The sequence below is a fragment of the Chrysochloris asiatica genome, unplaced genomic scaffold (assembly GCF_000296735.1).
Source record: "Chrysochloris asiatica unplaced genomic scaffold, ChrAsi1.0 scaffold00074, whole genome shotgun sequence".
In the NCBI taxonomy this organism is placed as follows: domain Eukaryota; kingdom Metazoa; phylum Chordata; class Mammalia; order Afrosoricida; family Chrysochloridae; genus Chrysochloris; species Chrysochloris asiatica.
The window spans coordinates 2,315,568-2,340,938 of record NW_006408592.1 but is presented as its reverse complement, the minus strand read 5'-3'; the positions used below and the strand labels follow the sequence as shown (position 1 = coordinate 2,340,938).

Genomic DNA, 25,371 nt, shown 5'->3' with positions numbered 1-25,371 from the left:
CATAATTCATGATTACTGTATTATACCAGTCCCTTCTCCAAACAATGGGTTCCAAAGATAGGGACCGTATTTTGCCATCTTTGAATTCCTAACTACCAGCTTATACACAATAAATGCTCAATAAATGCTACTGACTGATGGAATGAATGAATAACAAATGAGCGACTCTACAGAGCAATTTATTCTACTGAGTATTACATAATCTATTTCCAATGAACAGTCCTAAGCAAAGGTTGTTACTCTGTGGACTAAAGGTTCTATGCTCACCATTTATGCCTATTTCTCTTCTCTTTGTTTCTATTTGTACATTCCTTCTCATTCTTACATTGCTTTTCTTTTGATCTTCCATTGTAACTTTTCTGCCTATGACTCAAGACTGCCAACAGTTCTCCTTGTTACCTGAAACAAAAGTAGTCACTGACTTCATCCAAGAGACAGGATTATATATAATCGGTGTGGGCTGCCAATTTACTATTGTAACAGCAAGGCATACACTGTTCCAGTATAGCCTTCCCACCTTAGAACTTGCTTCCGCTGGTTGAAGATGCTGATCCCAATCATGATACATAAGGCAAAGCAATTCCTCAATTGTTTTAGAACTATCAGGAACATTGGGTCTGCCTAACAGAAAATCTCCACATTATGGGAGCTGGGTGGGTACCTGGCAGACTGCCAATTCTGACTTATTGCAATATCCTCACCTGTAATGTATACCTGATGGTAAGAATTACTTGAGTTCTGCTTTAGTGATAACACAAACACGTTTGGACGTACGTTTCAGTAAGGTGAACATAAAGAAAAGAAGTTGAAAAATTCCACTCACATAGGCATAACTTGTTAAAAAGTCAAGTATTACTTAGGGTGGAATGAACATTAGATTCGTTAAAAGGAGAAAGGAGGCAGTTAGCAGACACCTGGAGGATGTAGGAAAGGGGACAGTGTAGGTGGAGACACAGTATGTTGTTGTTGTTAAGTGCCGTCGAGTCAGTTCCGACCCAGTATAGGGAGAAAGAATTAGGAAGTTTGGCACATACTTAAGACATTTTATCATCTTTCTGAGGCTAGGGCTGGCCATGTCAGCCACAGAATCAAGACAATATAAGTTATCATACACATGAGTCTTCAGAGAGATAGTCTTCAAGGAAGAGAATACAGAGAGAGAAATGAAAAGGTCAGTCTATTTCCAGGTTTCTTCCATCCAAGTGAGAACCATACGGGATCATCTAAATAGTAGGGAGGTTACAAGGCTCTCAGTTTAGGCCAGTGCACAAAAACTTGTTTCACCGAACGAATAATCTCAAGTAACAAAGGATGGGCTGCTTATTCCAGAAGAGGTCACCCTCTATAGTTGGGACACTTTTCCACAATTATTTCTTGTGGAACATGATCTACTATCAAAGTATGGCTTATGGACTGATGTTAATCTGTGATTTGTCTGCTATTAGTTCACAATAAGTACAGAATTGATAGTATATATTAAGAAACATTTACAGCAATTTATTGAGACAAACTAGCATATTGGACAATATCATTAATATCACATGCAAGTAAAATTTTGCTAAAGATAATTCAAAGACAGCAGCAACAATACATTGATAGGGAACAGCCAGAGGTTCAGATCAGATTCAAAGACGTGGAATGAGGGATATCATTGTTGATGTCTGATGGATCTTAGCTGAAAGAGAAGAATACCAGGAAGATGTTTACCAGTGCTTTATTGATTGTATAAAGGCTTTTGACTGTGTGGATCATGACAAGCTATGGACAACATTGTGGAGAGCGAATATTCTGGAACACTTAATTGTGTTCATGAGGAGACTGAACGTAAAGGCAGTTGTTTGAACAGAACAAGGGGACACTGAATAGCTTAAAATTAGGAAAGGTGTGTGCCAGAGTTGTACTCTTTCACTGTACTTATTCAGTCTGTATGCTAAACAATAATCTGAGAAACTGGATTATATGAAAAAGAACATGGCATCAGGATTGGAGGTAGACTCATTAACAACCTGAGATGCAGATGATAAAACGCTGCTTACTGAAAGTGAAGAGGATTTAAAATACTTACTGATGAAGATCAAGAACCAGAGCCTTCAGTATGGGTTGCAACTCAAGGTAAAGAAAACAAAAATACTCACCACTGGACCAATAAATAACATGATAAATGGAATAAACATTGAAGTTGTCAAAAAATTTGCTTTACTTGGATCCATCATCAGCATTCTTGGAAGCAATAGTCAAGAAATTGAACAACATATTGCATTAGGCAAATCTGTTGCACCAGACCACTTTAAAGTGTTGAAGAGCAAAGATGTCAGTTTGAGGACTAAAGTGCACCTGACCCAAACAATGGTATTTTCAACAACCTCATATGAATGTGGAAATTGGACAGTAAATAAGGAAAATGGTACAAGAATTTGAGTTGTGCTGGGGAGAAGAATATTAAAGGTACCATGAACTGTCAAAAGAACAAACAAATCTGTGTCAGAATGCTCCTTAGAAGCCAACATGGCCAGACTTCGTGTCTCATATTTTAAACAAATTATCAGGAGGAATTAGTCCCTGGAGAAGGACATCACGCTTGGTAGAGTGAATGATCAGTGATAAAGAGGGAGGACCCTCAATGAGATGGATTGGCCCAGTGGCAGCAGCAATGGGCTCTATGAATAGTAGCAGTTGTAAGGATGGCGTAGGTCTGCGTGGTGTTTCATTCTGTTGTTCATAGGGTCACTATTGGTCGGAACTGACTCGATGGCACCTAACAACAAACACATAGGCCAATAGTTTGTGACTTTACATTTTGTATGCTTTTACTGTCTTTCTCTATTTCATTTTTCTAGTAATGCCTTTTATTATATTCTACTAAGGGATCTGTGGAGTTGTGGTGTGGCACTGCAGGATAAGGACTGGACAGCTTACCTCAAGGTCAGCAGTCCAAACCCCACTAGCTGCTCCTCAGAAACTCTGTACAGGGTTGCTATGAGTTGAAACCAATTTGACAGCACTTAATAACTACAAGAGATCTGTAGGATTTACAATTAGCTTTACCCAAGGAATTTGGTCTTTGTCCTTATTTCCTAATAGTCTCTAAAACCTTGGAATTTCCCCAGTGATTGAGTGACATGGAAGAGATCTCCAGACCCTACTTGTTGAGTCTATGCTAATGACAGCACTCTTGGGTGGGGCCTGACTAGGTCATAAAGACCCACCATGTGGTATCAGTCCAACCTTGAGGGAGGGGCTAATTTAATTAATCATGACTACATAATGAGGTCTCAATAAAGGATCTGGATTCTGAAGCTCCATGGGCTTCCTGGTTGGTGAAAGTCATCAATGCATGCAGGAGGGTAATGCATCCCTTTTGGGGACATGTAAGCACTATGTTGGAGCTTTCCTGGATGTTACCCTATGTGTCTCTACATATGGATTCCTTTTGCTATAATAAAATTTTTGTGACTTCTGTGAGTCTTTCTAGTAAATTCTAGAACCTGAGGGAGTAGAAAAACAACAAGTCAGAAGTGAGGGGGGCCTTTGGACTTCAGAGCTTCCAGTTGGAATCCAAGGAAGTAATGAGACCAAGTTTGTAGGCAGCAAGTCAAAAATGAAGACACCTTAGTTACCTCTAAGCTTACAGCTGGTGTCAGAAGTCCTGGGCAGATTTAGCAGGCTGGAAGACTATGACCTGTAATTTGAGATCTAACCTAGCTCTTGTGGTTAGGGTCAGAGGAAGAAATGCTGTATATCCAGTTGAATTGGAGCTGAATTGAACAGACATGAGTCGGAGTTTAATTCATCCAATTTAGTTGATGTCGGAGAAATAGAACAGATTGAATTGATAATAGATTCATTTATATATTTATAGAATCAATCTGTGATACATTAGAAATTTAGAAAAATTCAAACTGGTCAATCATCACAGTTTGAGAAGCCCTGGTTCAGTCAACACTGTTAAGCTGCAAATCAGTAACCAGAACTAGAATTTTGTTACTGATTTTCTAAGTTCCCCTTTACCACTCCAAAGGGAACCTTCTTCTCTGTTCCTCTGATTTTCAAACCCATCTTTGCTTCCTCTTGCTACAAGTATACACAAAGATGAGCTCAGAAGGAACACATATAGTTACCAGTGCTTGAGTACATGCAAGATACCCACAGTGCTTCAATTTTTCTTTTTTTAAATTTCTAAATTTAGAAACCAAAAGAATTGTGTCTACAACAGAATGAAGGGCCTTGCCACAAAGCCTATTAAAAAAACTCCTTCTGGATCACATTAGAGAGTCCCCGATAAAGTGGGACAAAATGTGGACCAAAAGTCAAAATTATTTAATTTAAAAAAGAGAGAGAGCGAGAGACAGAGACTGGGGTTTACTGGTCAGAATGAAACTGGAAGAACCTGAGACTATGGCCCTTGATCACTTTTCAGGTGGGGAAAAGAACTCATCTTTGTGATCCAATTTTCAACCTGCCAGTAGATAGGTTTTGGGGAAAGAGGGTAGGACAATTACACTGGCAAGGTATGCTCACCATGGAATGATCAGTCATTCAGGATCAAAAGGGCACCATTTTCCTTAGGAGAAAGTTGAGAAGGGCTAGGAAGTAGGGTGGATTGCAGGTAGAAACCACAGGGAGGAAGCAGGATAAGTATTATTACATGGAGAGTATTGTAATCATTGAGATGAAACAAAATATATGATTGTTGAATGTAAAGCTGATGATCTTGTTTATAAACCTTCACTCAATACACAATAAAAAGTTAAAAACAAAAATAAAAATATTCAGAATCGGCAATACCAATACCCAGTCATTGCTGGCTTATACTCCCCAACTCTTGACTAAGAAAATATTGACTGGCATTTAGTCACTTCTATTGAAAGTTCACTTGGTCTAAAATGTACAGGCCAAAAGATACACTTAACACACCCAGTTCACAAAGGTTAAAGTATAAGTGAGAAACACTGCAGGAACTTGATACCAAGTAAAGTAGTACTTTCTGACAAGGAAAGAAGGAAGTACAAAAGATCTACTACAGCGCTGGATGATTACCACCCACGCCACGTAACACAGTGTTGGCCTTTAATGAATAAAGCATACTGGATACAGCTAACATCTTTACTCTCACCTTCTCAATCATACTTCATTCAAGTTATAACAATACATCTAACATCTTTTTTTTTTAGAATTTAGCAAGAAGACATATTAAGAATTTTTAATTAGTGGGAGTTTTAAGACTTAAAGGAAATGAAAAGTGGCACTTCAAGCCCAATTAACAGTTTAGATCTTTGCCAAATTTTGATGACTGTCCAGGGGAAGGGTTGTTGTTGTTATTGGTTGTTAGGTGCCATCGAGTCATTACTGACTGATAGCAACCCTATGCATAACAGAATGAAACAATGCCCGATCCTGTGGAAGGGTAATGAAAACTAATTTTTTTCTAAGTTTTTATGTGAACTGAGTGATCGTTTACTTGGGAGAACATCGACTGTACACCATTGATTCATTACAATGATCAAAATCTCCATGCATCATCATTCAACAGTATTTGCTTCCATTCCCTGTTTTGTTGTTGTTGTGTTTTTTTTTTTTTAGGGGGGGGCAAGGATATACACAAAAACACTCAGGAATATATAATAATTTTAACAATCAAAGGGCACATTCTGCAAGCCTGCCTCCTGGCCGCCAGCACCTACTCCCTCTCTGTCCAAGGGTCCAGAATCCTCAGCTGCTCCCTCTCTCCATGTCCTCATCTCTGCCTCCATCTCTGGTGTTGTTGCTTCTCTGGATAGGGTCCCACACTCTGCTTGTGTTCTTCTCCCTTAATGGTCCTAGAGTCCTCTGTTTCAGGACTCTAAGATTAACCACTCCCCCATTTCTGTTACAAAACTTCTATCTTTACAGTTGTAATAGTCGCAATTACTCATGATAACAGTAACTCAATATTGAATCATAAGAATCTTATCCTCACCAGACCCCTCTAGACAAGATGAAAACTATTCAGTGGGGATTCTACCTTCCCCGGCACATTCTTAAACTAAACTCCCTCCTGAAAACTTGTAAACCAGTCATTTCATGCCTTTATCACCCCTTCATTTTAGGTAGCCAATGTCTAAGTTTACATCTAACATCTTTATTCTTGCCTTCTCAATCATACCTCGTTCAAGTTATAATAATATAAAAATTATAATGCCACATGGAAATTGCCATTTGCTTTCTTTCTGAAAAGCGCTAAATTGTTCCCACACCTCGTTTCATTTAATCTCTCAACATCTTGGTGAGGAAACATAGTTTTAATTTATGGATGAGTCCCACAAGACATGTCTTAGGTCACACAGGGAATGCAGAAAACAGCATAGGTGTGAATCATGGAAAGCATGTTATTAGTAGCTTTGAATTGCAGAAAATGGTGGCATATCCACCAGCTCACATGGAATCAAGATGAAAATGAATCAGCTATGAGGGTAGTCCCCCAGGATCTTTGAGATGGTATGAGTTCCTGGAAGAAGGACAGGAAGCCTGACCCAGATAAAACTATTCAATGAATCAAGTGCTCCCAAATCATATCCTCTCTCCTTCTGTAACAGTTATACCTCCATCCTTCAGCTGTTCCCCACACCCATCAAACGTGGCTCTAAGAGCTTCTCTCAGTTTCTTGATGATGAATCTAAGTGACTGTGTTCCTTTTCCTAGGATTTGTAATATTTAAGGTCTCTATAGCAGTCCTAAGGAGCTCTGGTATCATAGTGGTTATGAATTGGGCTATGAACCTCAAGGTCAGCAGTTCAAAACTACCAGCTGTACAGCGGGAGAAATATGAGGCTTTTTACTCCTGTAAAGATTTACAGCCTCGGAAACCCTGTATAGGGTTACTATGAGTCAGAACTGACTCCATGGCACATAACAACAACAACATAGTAGTCCTGGTGTGGCGCTGTGGGTTAATGCACCAGACTGCAAAGCCATTTGAACTGCAAGGTCGATGGTTCAAGCTCACCAGCTGCTCCTGAGAAACACTATGTAAAGTCACTATGGGTCGGAACCGATTTGCATAAACATCGGTATCTTAGCCATTAATGAGCTGAAATGGACTGGTATTGGCCATTTTGAATCTGACAACCACATGATTTACTATGCCGGGATTGACAAATTGAAGAGGAATGGTGTTGCATTCATTGTCAAAAAGAATATATCCAGATCAGTCATGAAGTACAACACTGTCTGTGATAGGATAATATACATGTGCCTACAGGGAAGACCAGTTAATACCATTATTATTGATACCACTATTATTAGTGGACCAATAAATAACATTCTTATCAACGGAGAAAAGATTGAAGTTGTCAAGGACTTCATTCTTCTTGGATCAACTATCAACACTCATGGAAGTAATAGTCAAGAAATCAAATGATGTATTGCATTAGGCAAATCTTCTTTCTGCACAAGACCTTATTAAAGTGTTGAAAAGCAAAGATGTCAGCTTGAAGACAAAGGTGCACCTAACCCAAGCCATGGTATTTTCAATAATCTCATATGCATGCGAAAGCTAGTGAATAAGGAAGACCGTAGAAGAATTGATGCTTTTTAGTTATGGTGTTGGAGGAGAATATTGAAAGTGCTATGGGATGCCAAAAGATCCAACAAATCTGTGTTGGAAGAAGTTCAGCCAGAGTGCTCCTTGGAGGCCAGGATGGACAAACTTCGTCTCTCATACTTTGGACACATTGTCAGGAGGGACCCGTTTCTGGAGAAGGATATCATGTTTGGTAAGGTGGAGGGTCAGAGAAAAAAAGGAAGACCCCCAATGACATGGATTGGCAAAGTGGCAGCATCAATGGGCTCAAGCGTGGCAATGATAGTGAGGCTGGCCCAGGATTGGGCAGTGTTTTGCTTTGTTGCGCATAAGGTCGCTATGAGTCAGTACTGACTTGATGGCACCTAACAACAGCAACAACATAAAAGTCAATTCTATACTATGCAGATTATAGGCAGCCAGTAAGGAAAGGTGTTCTAAACACTCTCCATATTGTTGTTGTGAAATGCCATCGAATTAGCTTAGACTCAGAGTGACCCTATACAGGGCCCAAGAAGTGGCTGGTGGACTAGAACTCCCAACCTAGTGGCTTGCAGTCCAGTGTTTATCTTCTAGATCCATAATTAAATTCTTAATAATCCTGGTGACAACCTATTATTTTTCTCATTTTACAGCTGAGAAAACAAAGGCCTAAGAAGTTAGGCCAAAACTAGTGCAAAGAGTCCTGGTGTGGTACTGGAGGAAAAGTACTACACTGCTAACCTCTAGGTCAGCGGTTCAAACCCAAAAGCTACTCCTTGGAAACTCTATAAAGGGTCCCTATGAGTTGACTGACTTGATGGCACTTAACAACTACAACAGCACAAGGTCACAGTACCAACTGGTGGCTACTATTACAGTGTTCCACCTGCATGCAACATGGTCACTACAGATGAAATAAATCCACTGTCGTTGAGTTGGTTCTGACTCACAGCAACACTATAGGGCAGAAGAGAACTGCTCCTTAGGATTTCTGAAATTGTAAATCTTTATGGGAGCAGCCAGCCTCATCTTTCTCCCATTGAGTGGCTGGTGGGTTTCAAGCACCAACTCTGTAGTTAGCAGCCCAATGCTAAACCCATTATATCACCAGGGCTCATAAAACATTACAAATAATGTCTGTGACAGAGGGTAACAGTGCAGACTACCAACTATGGGAACATATCCAGGTGACTTAACTTCACTCACATTTGACTCTGAAATACCTATTGGTGCATATATCATATCCCCTCCTCCTCACCTGTAAATTATGTTGGAGATATCTCAAGACCCCAGTTGTCTCAGTCTTGGACCTGACTCAGTGACTGTGTCATTAGCAAACTTATTAACTTCATTATAGTTGGAGACACTAGGATTAAGAGTCTGGTTCCCAAGCTTGAGTTGTACCAAGCTGTTGTAATTTGATCATCATTTGTCTCTTCCCAGAAGTGACTTACTCTTCTATCTTTGTTTTGGAGTATCCCTTCATTCTACTCTAAAGGGAAATCCTTAACACAAATTAAAAAACTGCTACTGGAAGAAATCATTGCTTAACATTTTAATTTAAGATTGGTATTTGTTAGAAACCCTGGAAGCTAGAAAAGGGTATCACTTAGGCTTTATCTATATCAGGGCCCAGAATTTTTATAGACCACCTCCTTCTCAATGCCATTTTGTCCACTGAGCACACCAAGCCATGAATCCCTCCTGCCAGAGTCTTCCCCACACCCTCTGCCTTACCTTGAACTTGTTGGTGCTGCATCTTCTTCAGGCTCTTCTCTAACACCAGCTAGCTCTGGGGGAAGGAAAGCATCTTTGTTGACATTATTCACCCAGCTTTCCTTTGCCCCTTTTGCTTTGTCCTTACTCTGCTCAGCTGAAACAGGAAACAATAAAGACAGGAAGGTTATCTCTCACCTCCATGACCTAGAAATCTCTTCTGCTCTTATCAATAAAGCCCAACCAGAGCCTCAAACTTGCTCTGAGGCCAAGGCAATCAATTACAAATGAGTTTGAGAGCTTGGGATCAGGATTACATTTGCCAGAGAAGTAAGCAGATTGCCATGTTATTGTTATTGGTTGCCATCTGGTGGAATGTGACGCGTGGCACCCCCGTGTGAGCAGAGTAGAACTGCTCCACAGGGTTTTCAAGGCTGTGATCCTTCAGAAGCAGATTGCCAGGCCGTCTTCTGAGGTGTTTCCATCCCCTAGGGTAACCGCTCATGATGTTAGCACCTGCTAAGCAGAGTCTCCCAAGAGCAAGGGTGTACCTTCAAATGTGCGGGTAACTCCAGAGATGACTAAGGCAAAATTCTGACTGTCTGTAGGTTATTAATTTGATCTAAATTGGGGTCAGGGCCAAATGTGCATGTTTAAGGGCCACTCTGTAGGAACACATCACTAGAACAGAAGCATCATCATTAACAAGCATTTTCTGAACATCTACAGGATGTCCCAACACAATGCTGGGTTCTGGATACAGAAGTGAAAACACTTCCAATCTGTCCCTTTCCACTGCCTCCTCCTCCAGAGTCACTACACATTCAAACCCTAAACACTCTGTCAGACCTAGCTCAGGTGTCCTGGGCTCCATAAAGTCTCTGTTCTATCCCTTCAGGAAATAGCCTCTTTTGCCTCTGCACACCCAGGACTCTTTACATGAACTCCTTAGATAATTAACACCAACCAAGTGATGTTACAAGTCAGGCACTATATGAGTACTTTGCATGCATTATTTTTATTTTTCAATGTTTTATTGTGAATTATATGATAGTTTACATGAGAGAACTCTAGTTTTACATTCATTCCATCGCATATCATTACATTTCATGGTTCCAATCCCTTCCATGCATCATCTCCCGACCAAAGGGCATATCCTGGAAGCCCGTCCTCTGCACTTCCCCTTCCACCACACCCCCCACCCCCAGTCTTTGGCCCACAGTTCCTCTCCCTCTCTGGATCCAAAGTACCCAGCCGCTCCATCCCTCCATGTCATCGTCCCTGTCTCCATCTCAGGCATCCCTGCTTCTCTGAGTAGGGTCCCGCTCTCGGCTCTTCTCCATTGGTGGTCCCAGAGACTTCTGCTCCTAGACTGGAGAAACAGTCGCTCCCTTCCTTGGCACAAAATGTCCACCTTTGCATTTCCAATACTCACAATCTGTCCTGATAACCATTATTCACTACAGTATCGCACGTAACCCATCTGTATGTCATTTCATCAGCTCCACCTAGACAAATTGGATAGTACTCACTGGTGATTCTGCCTTCTTCCATGCCCGCTAGCTCTAGGTTCCCTCTTGAAAGCTTGTAAGCCAGTTACTTCTTGCCTTTGTAGTCCCTCCTTCCCCATTTGGGTATCCAATGTCCAAGTTGCCCATCTCTGTCCACTCTGTGTGTGGAGGGGGTGGGAATGTTTCTTGCTGTAAGGATTTGTCGCCTTTTTTGAGTCACTGCATTAGTATGCATAGGTCAAGTTCATTAGATTGAATCAGCTCAATCATCTCTTTTTTTTAACCCCCCCCTTCCCCCAGCTCTTCTTTCTTCTCCTGGTTGAGCTCTGATCATCCTGGTCCCTGTCACGTGGGTGTCATCTGCAAGTGTGGGTGTTCTTGTGCACATGCCCTCTCTTCCCATCAGCCAGCAGCTCCATTCTCCACTCAAGTCCTCCGTGGCCACGTCGGGTCTCTTGCATGCATTATTATATGAAATGGTGCCCTTTTCCAAATTTACAGATTTGGAAATTGGGGGTCAAAGAGTTCACAAGAAATTCACCTAAGGCCACATAGTCAGTAAATACCAGGAATATTTTCATCACTGTTAAGAAGCTAAAAGAACAGTAAGGCTCTCAATTTATTGGGTAGTCTCCTGGTGTGGCACTGTAGGATCAGCATTGGACTGCAAACCACAAGGTTGGCAGTTCAAACCCTCCAGATGCTCCTCGTAAACTCTATAGAGGGTCGCTATGAGTCATAAACTGACTTTATAGCACTTAACAACAACAACGGTCCCCCAAAGATCTTTTTATGTAAGTCTTAGTTTCTTCAATGGTAAAAAGGAGTCACTAATTGTAACCTGGATTGTTTAAGATTTGTTAAGGTCTAGATGGTCTGAAAAAGTAAGAGGACTGTAAGCAATGTCAGGGTGATCAGCAGTCCAGTGCTGATCCTACAGCGCCACACCAGGAGTCCACATACTAAGTAGTCAGTGCTTATCTGCAAGGGAGTGTGGTTCTGAATCAAAGAAAATGAAATTCTAGCTCTGACATTGGCCAACTATAGGACCTTAGCAAGTTATTTAATTTCTGAGTTTGTATATACCTTATATATACAATAAGGTTAATAATAGGTTCTGTAAAAGATTGCAGTGCCAATCAGAAGTACCACAGTGAGAGCCTTGTTGTTGCTTCTGAGAGGCTGCTGGTGAGTTTGAACCTTGTGGTTCACAGTCCAATGCTGATCCTACAACACCAGGAGTCCAGAGAGAAAGCCTAACACATATTAACTACTCAAAAGATGAGAACTATTTTCCTTATTGAGTACCGGCTAGAAGATAGTCTGTTCACAGTTAATGCCATCATCTACCCGAATCCAGGGCAAAAGGATTTTGAGCTGCATCATACCAGGCGGACCTCAAGATGATTTCCTGCAGCAGATTTCAGTTATGTTTTTGGCACCCTTCCTTTCTTCCCAATCAAATGCTAACTACTCAAACTCACCTGGTACCTGGAGCCTCTTCTTCCTCATGGATGCTCTGATGATATCTGCACCATGGATTTTGTCTCTGTGCCTTTTTGCCTTGGCTTCATAAAACCATTGGCCACTCATATTCTTCAGCTGCTGGTCATCCTTAACTTTTTCAGGCAAATGTCTACAAAAGGGAAAGAGTATTACTTCACTGAGAACATACAATAAATAGATGAGCTCACTGTGACACTGAATAAAGAAATCTGTAAACATACAGCCAAAATGAAGCTCTTGCTATTTTAGAAGATTCCACAAACTTCCCAGACAATGAGTAAATGTATGTTCCCTTTAGACTGAAAGGTCAGGGAAACCAAGGCCAACATTAAAAAAAAAAAAATTATTCAAAGATGTAATTCCTGATTCCCAGATGATATCTGAAATTTCTTGAGAAGATTTACACTTTTTGACTGCAGTCTTCTGTGTTCACTGTTTAAATGCAAATTCCCCTGAAAAGGATGGCATATGAAACTTCCCTACATCTTGTTTTCATTATCTGTAAAAAGGGATTAATAACAGTAACTGCTTATGGGGTTGTTATGACAATTAAATTAGTTAATGCATGTAAACAGTCATCTATATAATGCCTGGATAGTTATCAGTTCATTGGTTATTTCTTTCCATTTAGGTGAAATGGGTTTATTAGAAACTTTTCTGGAAGTCAGTGAGGATGGGAGAATTCAGGTAAGTAAAGGACAGGGCATCCTTGGTGTTTGGGGAAAAGAACACATAAAGGGCAGGCAAGAATCAGGGGTAACTAAATTTGAGGAGGGGTGGAGAAATAGAGGCAAGTTCCATTTGTGTAGATGTTGCTTTTAAGGGTTCCACAATCATTTGTGATCAATGAAAAGCAAATACCTAAAGGACAGTTAAATAATGCCCTCCTAAAGCCTCTTGGAAGGAGCTCTGGTAGCATAGTGGTTACAAATCGGGCTGCGAACCGCAAGGTTAGCTGTTTGAAACTACCAGCTGCTCCGTGGGAGAAAGATGAGGCTTTCTGCTCCCGTAAAGATTTACAGGGTCGCTATGGGTTAGAACCAACTCGATGGCACTAACAACAACAACAAAGCCTCCTGGAGTCCTGTGTGGCACTGTGGGCTAATGCGTCAGACTACAAAGTTGTTTGAACTGCCAGGTCAGTTGTTCAAGCTCACCAGCCACTCCTTGGAAACCCTATACAGGGTCTCTATGGGTTGGAATTGACTTGATGGCGCATAACAACAACAACAACAATAAACCCTCCTGGTGTAGCACTGGACTACTAACTTTAAGGTTGGTGGTTCAAACCCACCAGCTTCTCTTTGGAAACTCAATATAAGGTCACTTGGAGTGAAATGACTTGATGGTACTTAACAACAACAAAACCTCTCTAATTTGTACATACTGGAAACACACTGTTCTGACAAGAGTTTTAACTTCTGAATCTCTATATCCATACATCTCAATAAAATGAAAATAACACAACCTTTCTTTCTAACTCACAGAGATGTACTTAGAATAGTGGAATAAAAGCCTTAAGGAGATTTTGAGCTCTTGGAAGATAACGTGCTACATAAATCCAAGAAGGTTTTATGTTTGTCATCAAAGCTAATGTGTATGTTTCCTAAATAGCGAGTTTAAGTGCTTTAACCAGAAAATATGAATGGGCCAAGATGGCAGCAAGGCTGTGTGTGAGGGCTACACACAGGCATACCTGGGAGTGGGGAAAATAGGAGGTACAGGTTCACTGGGTTTAGCAATAATGTCTGCTTTTCCACAAGTGTACCTGGAAAGTGCCTTTCCACCCAAGAGTTCAACTCTCTGCTGGAACTTCCTTCTCTCTCCCAAATGGGTTTGATCATCATCCTTGGCCACGCAGTTGTCACCACCGCCCATCACCATATTCTGACAAGAACAGGAATCACCATGCTGTTCATGTTCCTTATTAAATGTTTCTAATTAAATGTTTCTAATGGTTTCCCATTGCTTAAGGTTTTCAACAAGTCCTGGTGTGGCTCTGTGGGTTACTGCGCTGAACTACAAAATTGGTTTGAACTGCAAGGTCGGCGGTTCAAGCTCACCAGCTGCTCCTCAGAAACCCTATACACGGTTTCTATGGGTTGGAACCGACTTGATGGCACTAACAAAAACAACAACAAGGCTTTCAACAGAATAAATAACCTCTGCTGGGCTGGTGGTAAGAATTTCACCTTGTTCCCAAAAGACTAACTTTGAGTACAATTCCACAAGAAAGACTTCATCCACCTCCCTCTGGGTAGATCAAGAGCCCTAGGAGGCAGGTGTGTACTCAATACATCCATGCATCGCTGTTGTTGCCGCTGTTATTTGCTGTAGCGTTGGCTCCAGTTCATGGCAACCTGACTTACAACAGAAACACTCCTCAGTCCTGTGCCATCTTCCCAATCACTGATATGCTCGAATCCATTGCTGGGACTGTGCATTCGGAGTGCTTTCCAACCGAGGAGGCTCACTTCCAACATTACACTGGACAATATTCAGTTGTGATTCACAGGGCTTTTATTGGCTCATTTTCAGAAATAGATCACCAGGCTTTCTCTCTTCTCAGTCTGTCTTAATTTGGAAGTTCCACTGAAATCCAGCTGGTACTTGAAATACAGGTGGCATAGATTCCAACATTATAGCCACATGGAAGCCACCACAGCATGACAAATTGACAGGCAGGTGGTGGTTGCATCTTTAGTGTCGGGAAAATGGTGGGTATTTATTCAGTACTGCTGAGTGGAACGAATATCATATGAGACCCCTGACTATCTGGCTTCAGACAACTTTTCAGATTCATTTTCCAGCACTTAGTCCTTCCCTGTCACTTGCTAGTGTACTAGATTTATTGCTTCTCCAAACTGCTTTCAAGCCTCCACAGCTCTGTAGATGCTAAAAGTAGCAAGACTACGGGTTTTTAAATCTTTCAAAACTAGGTTCAAACCCCAGTTCTGACCTTTCGTAAGCACGTGTGGCTTTTGACAGGTGACTGAACCCCACTAAGCTTCAGTCTCCTTATTTACAAGGATAAGGAAAATAAGACTTACTCTATAGGACTTCTGTGATGATTATATGAGGTGTTTACCTGAAAGTATCTAACAGTATTTAGATTTTGGTAAGAGGTGGATAAATGTAAATCTTTGGGGATGTCTTTGCCACCCTTCTCTCTCCAACACACTGTTTCCCATTTTTCAAAGTTCAGCTCGGGCAACACCTCCTCCGTGATGTGTCCCTAACTCCCAGGCAGAGTTCAGCTTGCCCTTCTTCATGCCTCCATAACACATCTACTACAGCACTTACAACAATGACTTATCTACATATCTGTTTTGTCCGCTTATATGGGACCTCGACAAACTCCTTGAAGTTAAGCACTACACCTTAATCACTTATGTAATGCCAACACCTAGCATAGAGCCTAGCACAGAGCAGATACCCAATAACTTGTTTGTTGAGTGAATAAAGCAATGCTCAGCAGCCACCTCAACCTGAGTCAGATGAGAAATAAAGATCCTGCTGAGGTGATGGGAAGAGAACCCCATCATGATGGCAGTACGTTTCCCCGGATTGGATGAGATAGGGCATGCTCGTCTCTCAGACCAGTAGGAAAAGCACCATGAAATATGGTCACCCTGAGTCAGAATCAACTCAATGACAGTGGGTAGTGTGGAGTCATTGTCTTACTGGAAAAACACAAATCTTCACAGCCTAAGAATTTCTCATTTCTCTTCATGAGGTCATTCATTTATGTAAGCAAACAACTAAAAGGTACTTTGTAGAAGATCTTGTGCAGCTCTTGATCTTCTCTTACCTAAATGACTGCCTGCAAGCCCCTGACCATGCTACGTTTTCAATGCATGATGAGCACATGCTGTGGACCAGACTCTCTGAAACATATAGCTCCTGAACACACTGGTAGCTATTAAGAGTAAAACACTGAGGTTGGGCTTCAGGCTCATTTGTTTTCAAGAGGCAAAAGAAGGAGAAAAAAAATTCAAATTTAATATGTTCCTCTTATGTGCTTCCTAACAAGATTGTCTACCACAGTCCATATTGATTTCACATTTTTCCTGAATTCTAATCACACCAACCAAATTACCATTTGCTTCTTGAATTGTACCATTTGGTTGAAGTGGGAAAGATTAAATGTCTTGTGATTCACATTTTTATCCATTATTGCTCTCTTCACACATGCATATGGTGAGAAAACTGAGTACAGAGAAGACGCTCATGGCCTGGTGGTCAGAAGCAAAGGCAGAAGAAAAACACCCAATCCAGAAAGGACACTGTCCTGCTAACCCCCCAGGAAGAAAGATGCTGGATGTTCCCCCATTCATTCAGCTAATACTTATAAAGCATCTGCTTTGTACAGAGCAGCATGCTTGGTAATTAACACGCATCGTCTCATTTAATCCTTACAATCTTATCATGATGTACAAAGAATTTAGTCAATTGCAAAGGATAGCTCTCTTACTTCCTTTAGATGTTAAAAAACATATCTAAGCCCTATCTGGTTATTTGGGCATTCAATAATTCTCTATTGTGTATTATGCATATAAGGGTAAGTCAAAAGGCCTTGCTACAAAATCATATAAAACTTTATTAAGAAAAAATATCAAAATGTGATCCTATTATTTCTTGGGCTACATCTTATTCCTCAATCTAAATCTCTATATTTCTGCTGTCAGAGTTTTCGTCTTTCTAACCCTCTCCCAAAGAGTTTTGTGCTCTTTGATTTACACCATCTCAAAACAGTAGTTCTGAAATGTTGTAGGGATTCAAATCATGTTCCTTTTTAAAGTTCTTTGTTTGGGGAACAAAAAGAAGTCTGTGGTGGAAGCAACAAGACTATGACCCTTAGCCACCCTTTGGGTCTGGAAGTCAACTCATCCCCATGAGTTCAGTCCAACAGTACACAGGTCTATAAGAACAGTAACACTAAGGAAACATGCACTGTTTAGAACATTCAAAACAAGTTGAGACAAAAAGGGCAGCATTTACCAAGGAAAATGTTCACATGGATTAGGAAAGAAGGAGGAATGGAAATGAGAAACACAAGGAGAAGTGGGATAAGCCCTATTACATTGTGGGAATTGCAGTCAATGAGATTAAGCAAAATGAGTATGAATTGTTGGATGAGAAACTGACTTACTCTGTAAGCCTTCATCTAACTAATTAAAAAAAGTTTTGTTTTTTTTTTTAAATGTCTTAAGGGGAAAGATTAGGGCAGTAGGGTAGATGGGATAAGGTTTCACAAAGAAATTCTCATAGGGCAGTCCTTAAAGGAATGAGCAGGCGCACTGTTGTGATAGAAACAAAATTCCTTGGTACAACAGTCCTGGCTTTTTCCTCATCAAAATGCAGTTTTTAATTTTTCTTAAGACTTCTTTATCATAAGCCCCCAATCACCCTGTGTCTTTCAAGAAAATCTATCATGATCACCCCTTTGGAGTCCCCAACAACAGTCACCATAATTATCTGAGCTGATCTCTGCGTTTAAAAGTAACTGGCATAGCACATGCCCTCAGAAATCGCCATGGTGACTGGACCTTTCTTTTGAAGGTACCCTAACTACTCCTGAACAGATTTACACTCTTGGAAACGCTGCATAGGGTCCTTATGAGTCGGAAATGATTTGATGACAGTGGGTTTGGTGTAACAAGACTGTTTTTATTGCTGTTTAGTGCCTTCAAGTTCATTGCAACTCATATGGAGCTTGCATGGGTTTTCCGAGGAGTGGCTGGTGAATCTGAACAGTTGACCTTGTGGTTAGCAGTCCAGTGCTTACTTATCCTAGCACCATGCCAGGACTCCTCAGACAAGTGTATTACTGAGAGACCTTGTTTGCAGCCATCTACTGATTGAAGAGACATATTTTGTTCAGAATAAGCCTGAGCATGTATGAAATGGAACTCTAATGGCAATACTTTTTGACTTACCCTCATACACCAAGAATTCTACATTTTAAAAAATCCAATCTATACACATAGATTGACATTCTCCCAACATCAACTCCTATGGCACAGAGGGAGTGTAAGCCCTGACAGAGGAAATGCAGAAAAGCAGTGTCCCTATCCATCCTGGCATCAACACTGTCCCTAGAGCCCTAGGCCCTTTCCTTCTTGTGTTTACAAATGCAAACTCCAGCTTCCCTCTATTCAAGGTAATTAGACAAAGGTCTCACCGCATACAGGGAACAGTTGCTATTATCTAGCTAATTCTGTATAACAAGAATCATCATCAGGCTGGCCAAAGAGGTTGATTGGCCCATTCTCTCATCCTTTACATTACTGATAAGACAATGGAGGCCCAAGGAAGTTAAGAAGGTTGCCAAACATCGTATAGAGCTGGGACTAGTAATCAGCCTGACTTCTGGTCCGCACTCTTTCCATTAGCCCATTCTGTCCCAGAATGTCAGACATGATTTTGGTTTCAATGATGGCTATCACATCTCACTTTCTACCAAGGAATCTGACCTCTAATGAAGAATCTGAAAACCTACATATGTAACAATTTCCTTACAGTGGCAAATGGAGGAAGTGTGCATCCCTTGTATTGTGGATACATCACAGATCCCAACACTCTGTTGAGTGGCAGCAAACTGAGAGTATGTGGAGTTTGAAAAGTAGAGCTTTAACCTTGCAAGGCATGTAACCTTTTCAAACTTACTTCCTCATCTGTCGAGTGGGTTCAACTACAGTGTGACGAAGATGAAATGGGAAAATGAATGTGAATCTACAAGTACAGTGTACTCATTTAACAAATATTGGTTCCTTCCTTTTGGATAAAACACCCAACCAGAAGTCCTGGAAAGCAGTTCTTCAATGACAAAGGCCTTTATTGAAAAGAAACTAGTCTTAAAGAAGCAGCTGAGAATCATAAGATGTGGTCACGGTCAAGATGGTATCTATTGCAAGAACATCCATCACTGACATGTGGTTGTGTGCAGGGAGCTGGGGGGGGGGTGCTGGTGGTATGCAGATGCACATGTGCTGCGATTTCCTGCTGGCAGCATGACATAAAGCACAGGAAATACCACCTCTAGAGTATGTCATTTTCAAACCATAAAAGACTAAAATTATGTATGTGTTTCTTTTAAAACAGAAAGAGGGAGAGTTGGGGAGAGGTGGAATTCACCCTGTTTGCTTCAGTGTTGGTCTATGAAATGTAGGATAAGAGGTGGACTGCTTACCACAAAGGCAGCATTTCAAACCCACCAGCCACTTCTTGGAAATCTATACAGGTTCACTACGAGTTGGTACCGACACAACGGCACTTAACAACAAGAAGTAAGTAGGGAAGAAGTTGGGAAGAGATAGGTGTAGTAACTGGTCACAGCACTTGTGATTTCAGACAGAGAAACAGCATGACTGACAGCTGTGGTGACAACAGTCACCTAGAACTGTTGTCTTTTCAACTTTACCCGAGAGACGCCACAATGGATATTTCCTTGGGCTCAAGTCTATGTTCTATCATTATCAGGTTGAGTAATTCAGGAGCTGGACTCTTCTCCCTGTATATGACTCATTTTATCATCCATGAAAACAGGATGAAAGTAGCAAAGTGCCTTGAGTGTGCTTGGCTGTGAACAATTCAAAGCACTGGCTGTAACAACAATTGCTAACAGATTGTAGTTTGAATGCCAAATCTCATCTACAGCCATACTGAAAGGATTCTGAGGCAGTGTCTGGCTTTGTGAAAAACAGTGCTATAAATCGTTAGTAAGATCTTCATTGCTATGAAGGTTTGCACACAACAGTCCACAAATGTTCCTTTTAGTGGCAGTTTTGCCTTTCTAACGTTAGTTTCCTTCAACTAATACAATTTTGAGGACTGAGGGCTGCCTTACCCAAGCCATGGCAGTTTTCCATCACCTCATATACATGTGACAGGTGGACAATGCATAAGGAAGACTGTAGAAGAATTGATGCATTTGAATTGCAATGTTGATAAGGAGTATTGAAATATGGACTGTCAAAAGAACAAACAAATCTGTCTTGGAAGAAATACAGCCAGAATGCTCCTTACAAGTGGGAATGGCAAGACTTCACCTTTTGTACTTTGTACTTATCAGGAGGGACCAGTCCCTGCAGAAGGACATCATGCTTGGTAAAGTGGAGGGTCAGTTAAAATAAAGGAAGATCCCCAATAAAATGGACTGACAACAGTGGTAGCAGCCATGGGCTCCACTATAATGATTATGAGGATAGTGCAGGACTGGGCAGTGTTTTCATTCTGTTGTGCATGACGCTGTTATGAGTCGGAACCAACTTGACAGCACCTAACAAAAATATCATATAATTTTTATATTCTAAGTCACATACCAACAAGAAGGAGACAGACGTAGGCAATATAAAATCATTTTGGGAAAACAAAACTGAGACTTTAAATTCACAATTAATAATCAATAAGTGAACAGAGAGGATGAGGACCATATTTGAAACATTCCAGAATTCCCTTTATATCACTGTCTGGAGCAGTTCCCTGTACTTATTAGGTGCTCAAGTAAATTATACAGCACTAAATAATTGAGAGTTTTAGGAATAATTCCCTTCTTAGGAATCAGACTATCAATCAGAATGTCCTAATAACTTGTAGATAGAGGTATAGATGTTGTTGCTAAGTGCTGCCAAGTCGGATCTAACTTACAGCTATCCCATAAAGGGTTTCTGAGGAATGGCTGGTGGGTTTGAACTGTAGAAGTCCAGTGCTTATCAGACAGTGCTATACAAGGACTCCAGAGGCATAGGTCAGATAGCGAAAAAGTCTTTAGCTTAAATGTATCCATCACCTATTATGTTCGAGAAATAGTAAAATCAATCCAGTTTTAATTCTTGGACTTTGGTATAATGGTCATTATGGTCCTCTGAGTTAAGGCTCAGACAGGTTCAGTAACTGGCCCAGAGTTCAACAGTAGATTAGTGGTGGGGATGAGACTCAAACACATGTCAGTTTGACTCCAAGGTCCATGCAGGGAGTTCTTTCAAACCCTCTACTGTTCCTTTCTGAAAGAAAAAGAGCAATGAGCAGCACGGTGCAGCAAGAAAAGCACTGCACCTAGAACTTTTCCTAGCCTAGCTTTGGCATTGACTAGCTGTGTGACCCTGAGCAAGTTACTTCCCCTCTCTGGGCCTTGCCTTTAAAGATGAAAATCTGTGAAATAAGTTCTATAACCAAAGAAGTCTCCTTTCAAGAGATGTCAGTCAATTGTGGATATGACAAAGAGGCTGACAAGCAAAAACCCATGGAGTAACATTTTCAGAGATCAAAGACCCAGTTCTGGTTCCACCAGCCCAGGAGTACAACAGCCTCAGAAGTATCCCCACAAGTCCCTTTTGCTCTAAAGTGAAGAGGAAGTCAGAGGAAACTTCTTCTTGTGTGGAACAGGCCATGGGCTGGGCCTTGAGCCCACCTGCCTTCCTTTGGTCCATGCCATTACTCTTCCCTAGCCCCAGGATCCTAGACTTGCTCATGGCCAATTTGACATAAAGCGCTTGGTGTCTACAGAGTTCTACAGGGAAAGATAGTTGGTAGGAGACAAGACTTGACTCATCAATTTTTTAACACTCCAGACATTCCTCCTATTACTTTATAAAAGTAGAAAAATAAAGGCAGCAGCAGTGAACCCTCAGAAACAGAAGGAGGATTTGCAGAAGAGCCACTATAAAGGGACTCACAGCACTGCTGCTGTGGCTGTGGACTGGAGGGTATCAGAGGACACACACTCACATCCTCACAGGGCCCCGTTCTAGGCCTTACAGGACTTTGCATTTTGAGGATATTTCCACCAATACTGCAAGTGTTCAAGAAACTCCTCCACGTGGACAAAATCTCAGCAGTATATGAAAGACTTGGCAATCTGGAACCCCAGGGGTCAGGAAAATACAAGGGCAGGGGGTGCAGGAGTCTCCTTAACTATACTCTGGCTTCAGAAAAGAGAGAAAATTGTAGATCATCCACAACCTCCCACAAGTGTGAAACCAAAGGCACTGGAAACTGTCCAGCTGCTTGTCTTCTTTCACAATAAAATATACATCATAGCCCCGTGTCCTCCTAAGAGAGGACGAAGTACTTGGGTAGGGTTCCAGCTCCTCTGCTTTCCTTACAAGACTCTCCATCTTTTCTTCCTAGAGGATAAAAGAATTCCTATTTCCCATTACACTTTAAGATTCACTATTTTTTTTTATTGCTGCTCCTAACCCCTTATTTCTAAAACAGTATTACAGTCTCAGCCTTACCAATTCTCAGAGTTGCTGTGAGGAACCTAAGAGGATATTTACTATTCATGAAAGGGTTTCATAAACTGTGGCTGGGTAAAGAATGAGTGCTACCAAGAGGCTCTGATGGCTGGATTAGTGTAAGTCCTCCACCCTTCTTGGTGAAACTGCTCAAGGCCTACTGCTGACTGAGAATGGAGGGCAGGGTCAAAGCCAGGTGCACAGAGCACTGCAGATAACTTTGCAGGGAAGAACATGCTGGGTAAGAAATCCTGTTCTCATTACTCCCAATACCTCCAGTCACCATTTGACACCATCACTGCTCATATATCCTATCTTGAACCAAGACTACCACCCACTCCTCTGTAGTCAGCTGCCTGGATAGCTTTCCTGCTGCTGTTTCTCAGGGAATGAATGAGTCCCCAATTTGGGCAAGTCAGCTAACCTGTCTAAGTTGTCAATTTCCTCACATCTCCACCAGCCACATGGGAGTATATGACCTCAGCAGAAATAATGGGCATCTAAATTCTCTGCAACTTCTTCTTAAGCACTGTTATTAGTAGTCATAATCAGATACTATGTGAATAAATCCATTATTCACAATCTTTATGTCCAAGGAAGTTAAGCACATGTTCTAAGATTCTTATAACTCATGAAATATGGATCATAAAAATATTAGATTCACAGCAACTTCAAAGCCCAAGATTGCACAGGTGGTCAATGGCAGGGCCTGGCTTCAAGCACTGAACTTCATCAATCTGGTCTAGTGCTTTTTCTACCACAGCAGTGAGGGAAAATAAACTGTTGACATGGAAAGTTTGGGTCCCCCCCCCAACAAGAACAATGTGTCAAAGTTCCATTCCTTTTGTGGGACTCAAATCAAACGAAAATTCGGTTTGATTCAGAAAGTGTTTTTAATTTTAAAACCAATCAATTCAAGCATTTCTTAAATATATGCAGGTTAAAAAGTGAGCTGTTTCTCAGTTTACTTCCTTTTAAAAATTTAAGAACTATTTCTAATTTGCAGACATATGTATGTGATTCATCTATTTCATTTTAAACTCAGTGCCTAATATATTAAAGGAGTTTAGTTAGGTTTTGCATCAAGACCTCATTTCTGTTAAGTCTTACAGAATAAATGAAGAGACATCAAGGAACAAAACTGTTGTCTAGGAAGTAACCTAAAACTGGAACCCACAAATTCAGGCTCCAAGTCAGAAGTGGCACTTATGGTTTAACAATAACAACAACAATCACCCTAACATCTGACAGAACACCTCCTCATGCACAAGGATCTATCTGGCTGCTCACCTGACTCTCTCCTCTTCAGCTCTCTTCAGGGCAGCATCCCGTTGCAGAACCTTCATGATGGCATCTTGTTCCTCCTCTGTCAGGAAGCTTAAGTCGATCATTTTGAAAAGTGTACACGAAAATAAAAGTAACAAATCTGACTTAAAATTCTCAAAACTCGTCAATTAACAGGGCAGACAAAATGACTGAAAGGTGCAAAACACAAAATGAAATAATATCTTCATTAGTTCTGCAGCAAGAGTCTTGTTTTGGCTCAGCAAAAGGTTTGGGTGGCTGATAGCAAAATCTAAAGCACCCTTTTCCTACAAGGAAGTAGGGGTCTGAGCAACGATGTCCAGAAGAGGCTCTCAGGACACTGCATTCCTTGCCAGTGGCATTCCTATTCACATTCGGTTTCTGGACTGATCTCAAACACGGTGTATTCTCCCTGCGTCCTTGTCATCAACTCTATGAGTGACAGCAACACTTGATCTTCACCTGCATGGGGGAAATCATGAGAGAACGAACACCAGACAGTGAGGGGCAGTTCCTATAAGCATTGCTCAAGATGACGAGATTTAAACATGCCTGGAAGGGGGGAGGGAATAACCATGTGAGATGGTCTCTGAGATCAGGAAAACCAGTTCTGCCAGCTTCTTGAGCAAATGGCAATGGGTCATGAAACATGCTTGAATCCAACTCCAGACTGCCAAGATGGAGAGCATACAAAAATGCCTGTCAATGTTTAACAATCCACCTGAGAGAAAGGATGGTTGTAAAAAGGGAACTGGTTCCCTCTTTGCCAACTCCTGGAGTACTAGGCTAAAGAAATCATGATACAGGTCATTAGACCAGAGGGACAGGATTCCAGTTATCAAGTGCTTATAGGTTAAGAAACTAGAAATAAAACTTCACAAATGCTCACTTCTTCCCAAGTCAGCAGCTCCACGAGAGTATATCTGTGCTTTGTAATGAGAGGATTAATGGTATTAGGTAGAGGCAGACTCAGAATTCTTCACCAAGTTCCACTTCTAAACTTGGCTGTGCATGGAACAACCTAACAAGAGGTCTCCTTTCATTTCTGATGGCAAAAAAAAACCACTTACTGTTGTGTATGAGGGAGCTTCAAAAAGTTTTCCATGAATTTTATGAAGCTCCTTTGTATACATGTTGTATACATGTAGATTCCAATTCATAGAGACCCTTTATAGGGTTTCCAAGGACTGGTTGGTGGGGATGAACCATCGACCTTGTGATTAGCATTCAAGGACTTATCCTACAGTGCTGCACCACAACCCCACTCATATATCTAAGTATGTATAAACTGGGGGAAAGGAAGAGGCAGAATTTTAAAACATCCTGTTATTCAAAGTGAGCATTTTGCAGCAGGACAATAGATGCAATCCTACTTTCTATGAGGTGTTTTAAACCATCATGCAATGAGAAAGTGAGACCTAGAAAACTCTATAGCCAGAAGGGACACCCAAGACTAATCTACTCTAGAGGTGAGGCTCCTTCAGCAACAAATGCACTGCTGCATATGAGACCTTCAAAAAGTTCACGGGAAAAGGGAATTAAAAGATAATGGAAT

The 25,371-nt window shown here is 41.1% G+C and overlaps 1 protein-coding gene across 3 annotated transcripts in view; it reads right to left on the bottom strand.

Moving 5' to 3' along the window:
• SYTL2 (synaptotagmin-like 2) overlaps positions 1–24,171 on the bottom strand; it is a 91,318-nt gene extending 67,147 nt beyond the window's left edge. For 2 of the 3 annotated variants that reach the window (XM_006864964.1, XM_006864966.1), the window contains exons 1-3: positions 23,802–23,902; positions 12,252–12,403; positions 9,278–9,413 (exon numbers count right to left, since the gene is read on the bottom strand). In XM_006864964.1, the coding sequence (XP_006865026.1) occupies positions 9,278–9,413; positions 12,252–12,403; positions 23,802–23,902 (389 nt within the window). Of the gene's footprint in view, positions 1–9,277; positions 9,414–12,251; positions 12,404–23,801 lie in introns of all 3 variants that reach the window. The other variant, XM_006864965.1, reaches the window with a different exon arrangement.
• Positions 24,172–25,371: the final 1,200 nt, after the last annotated feature.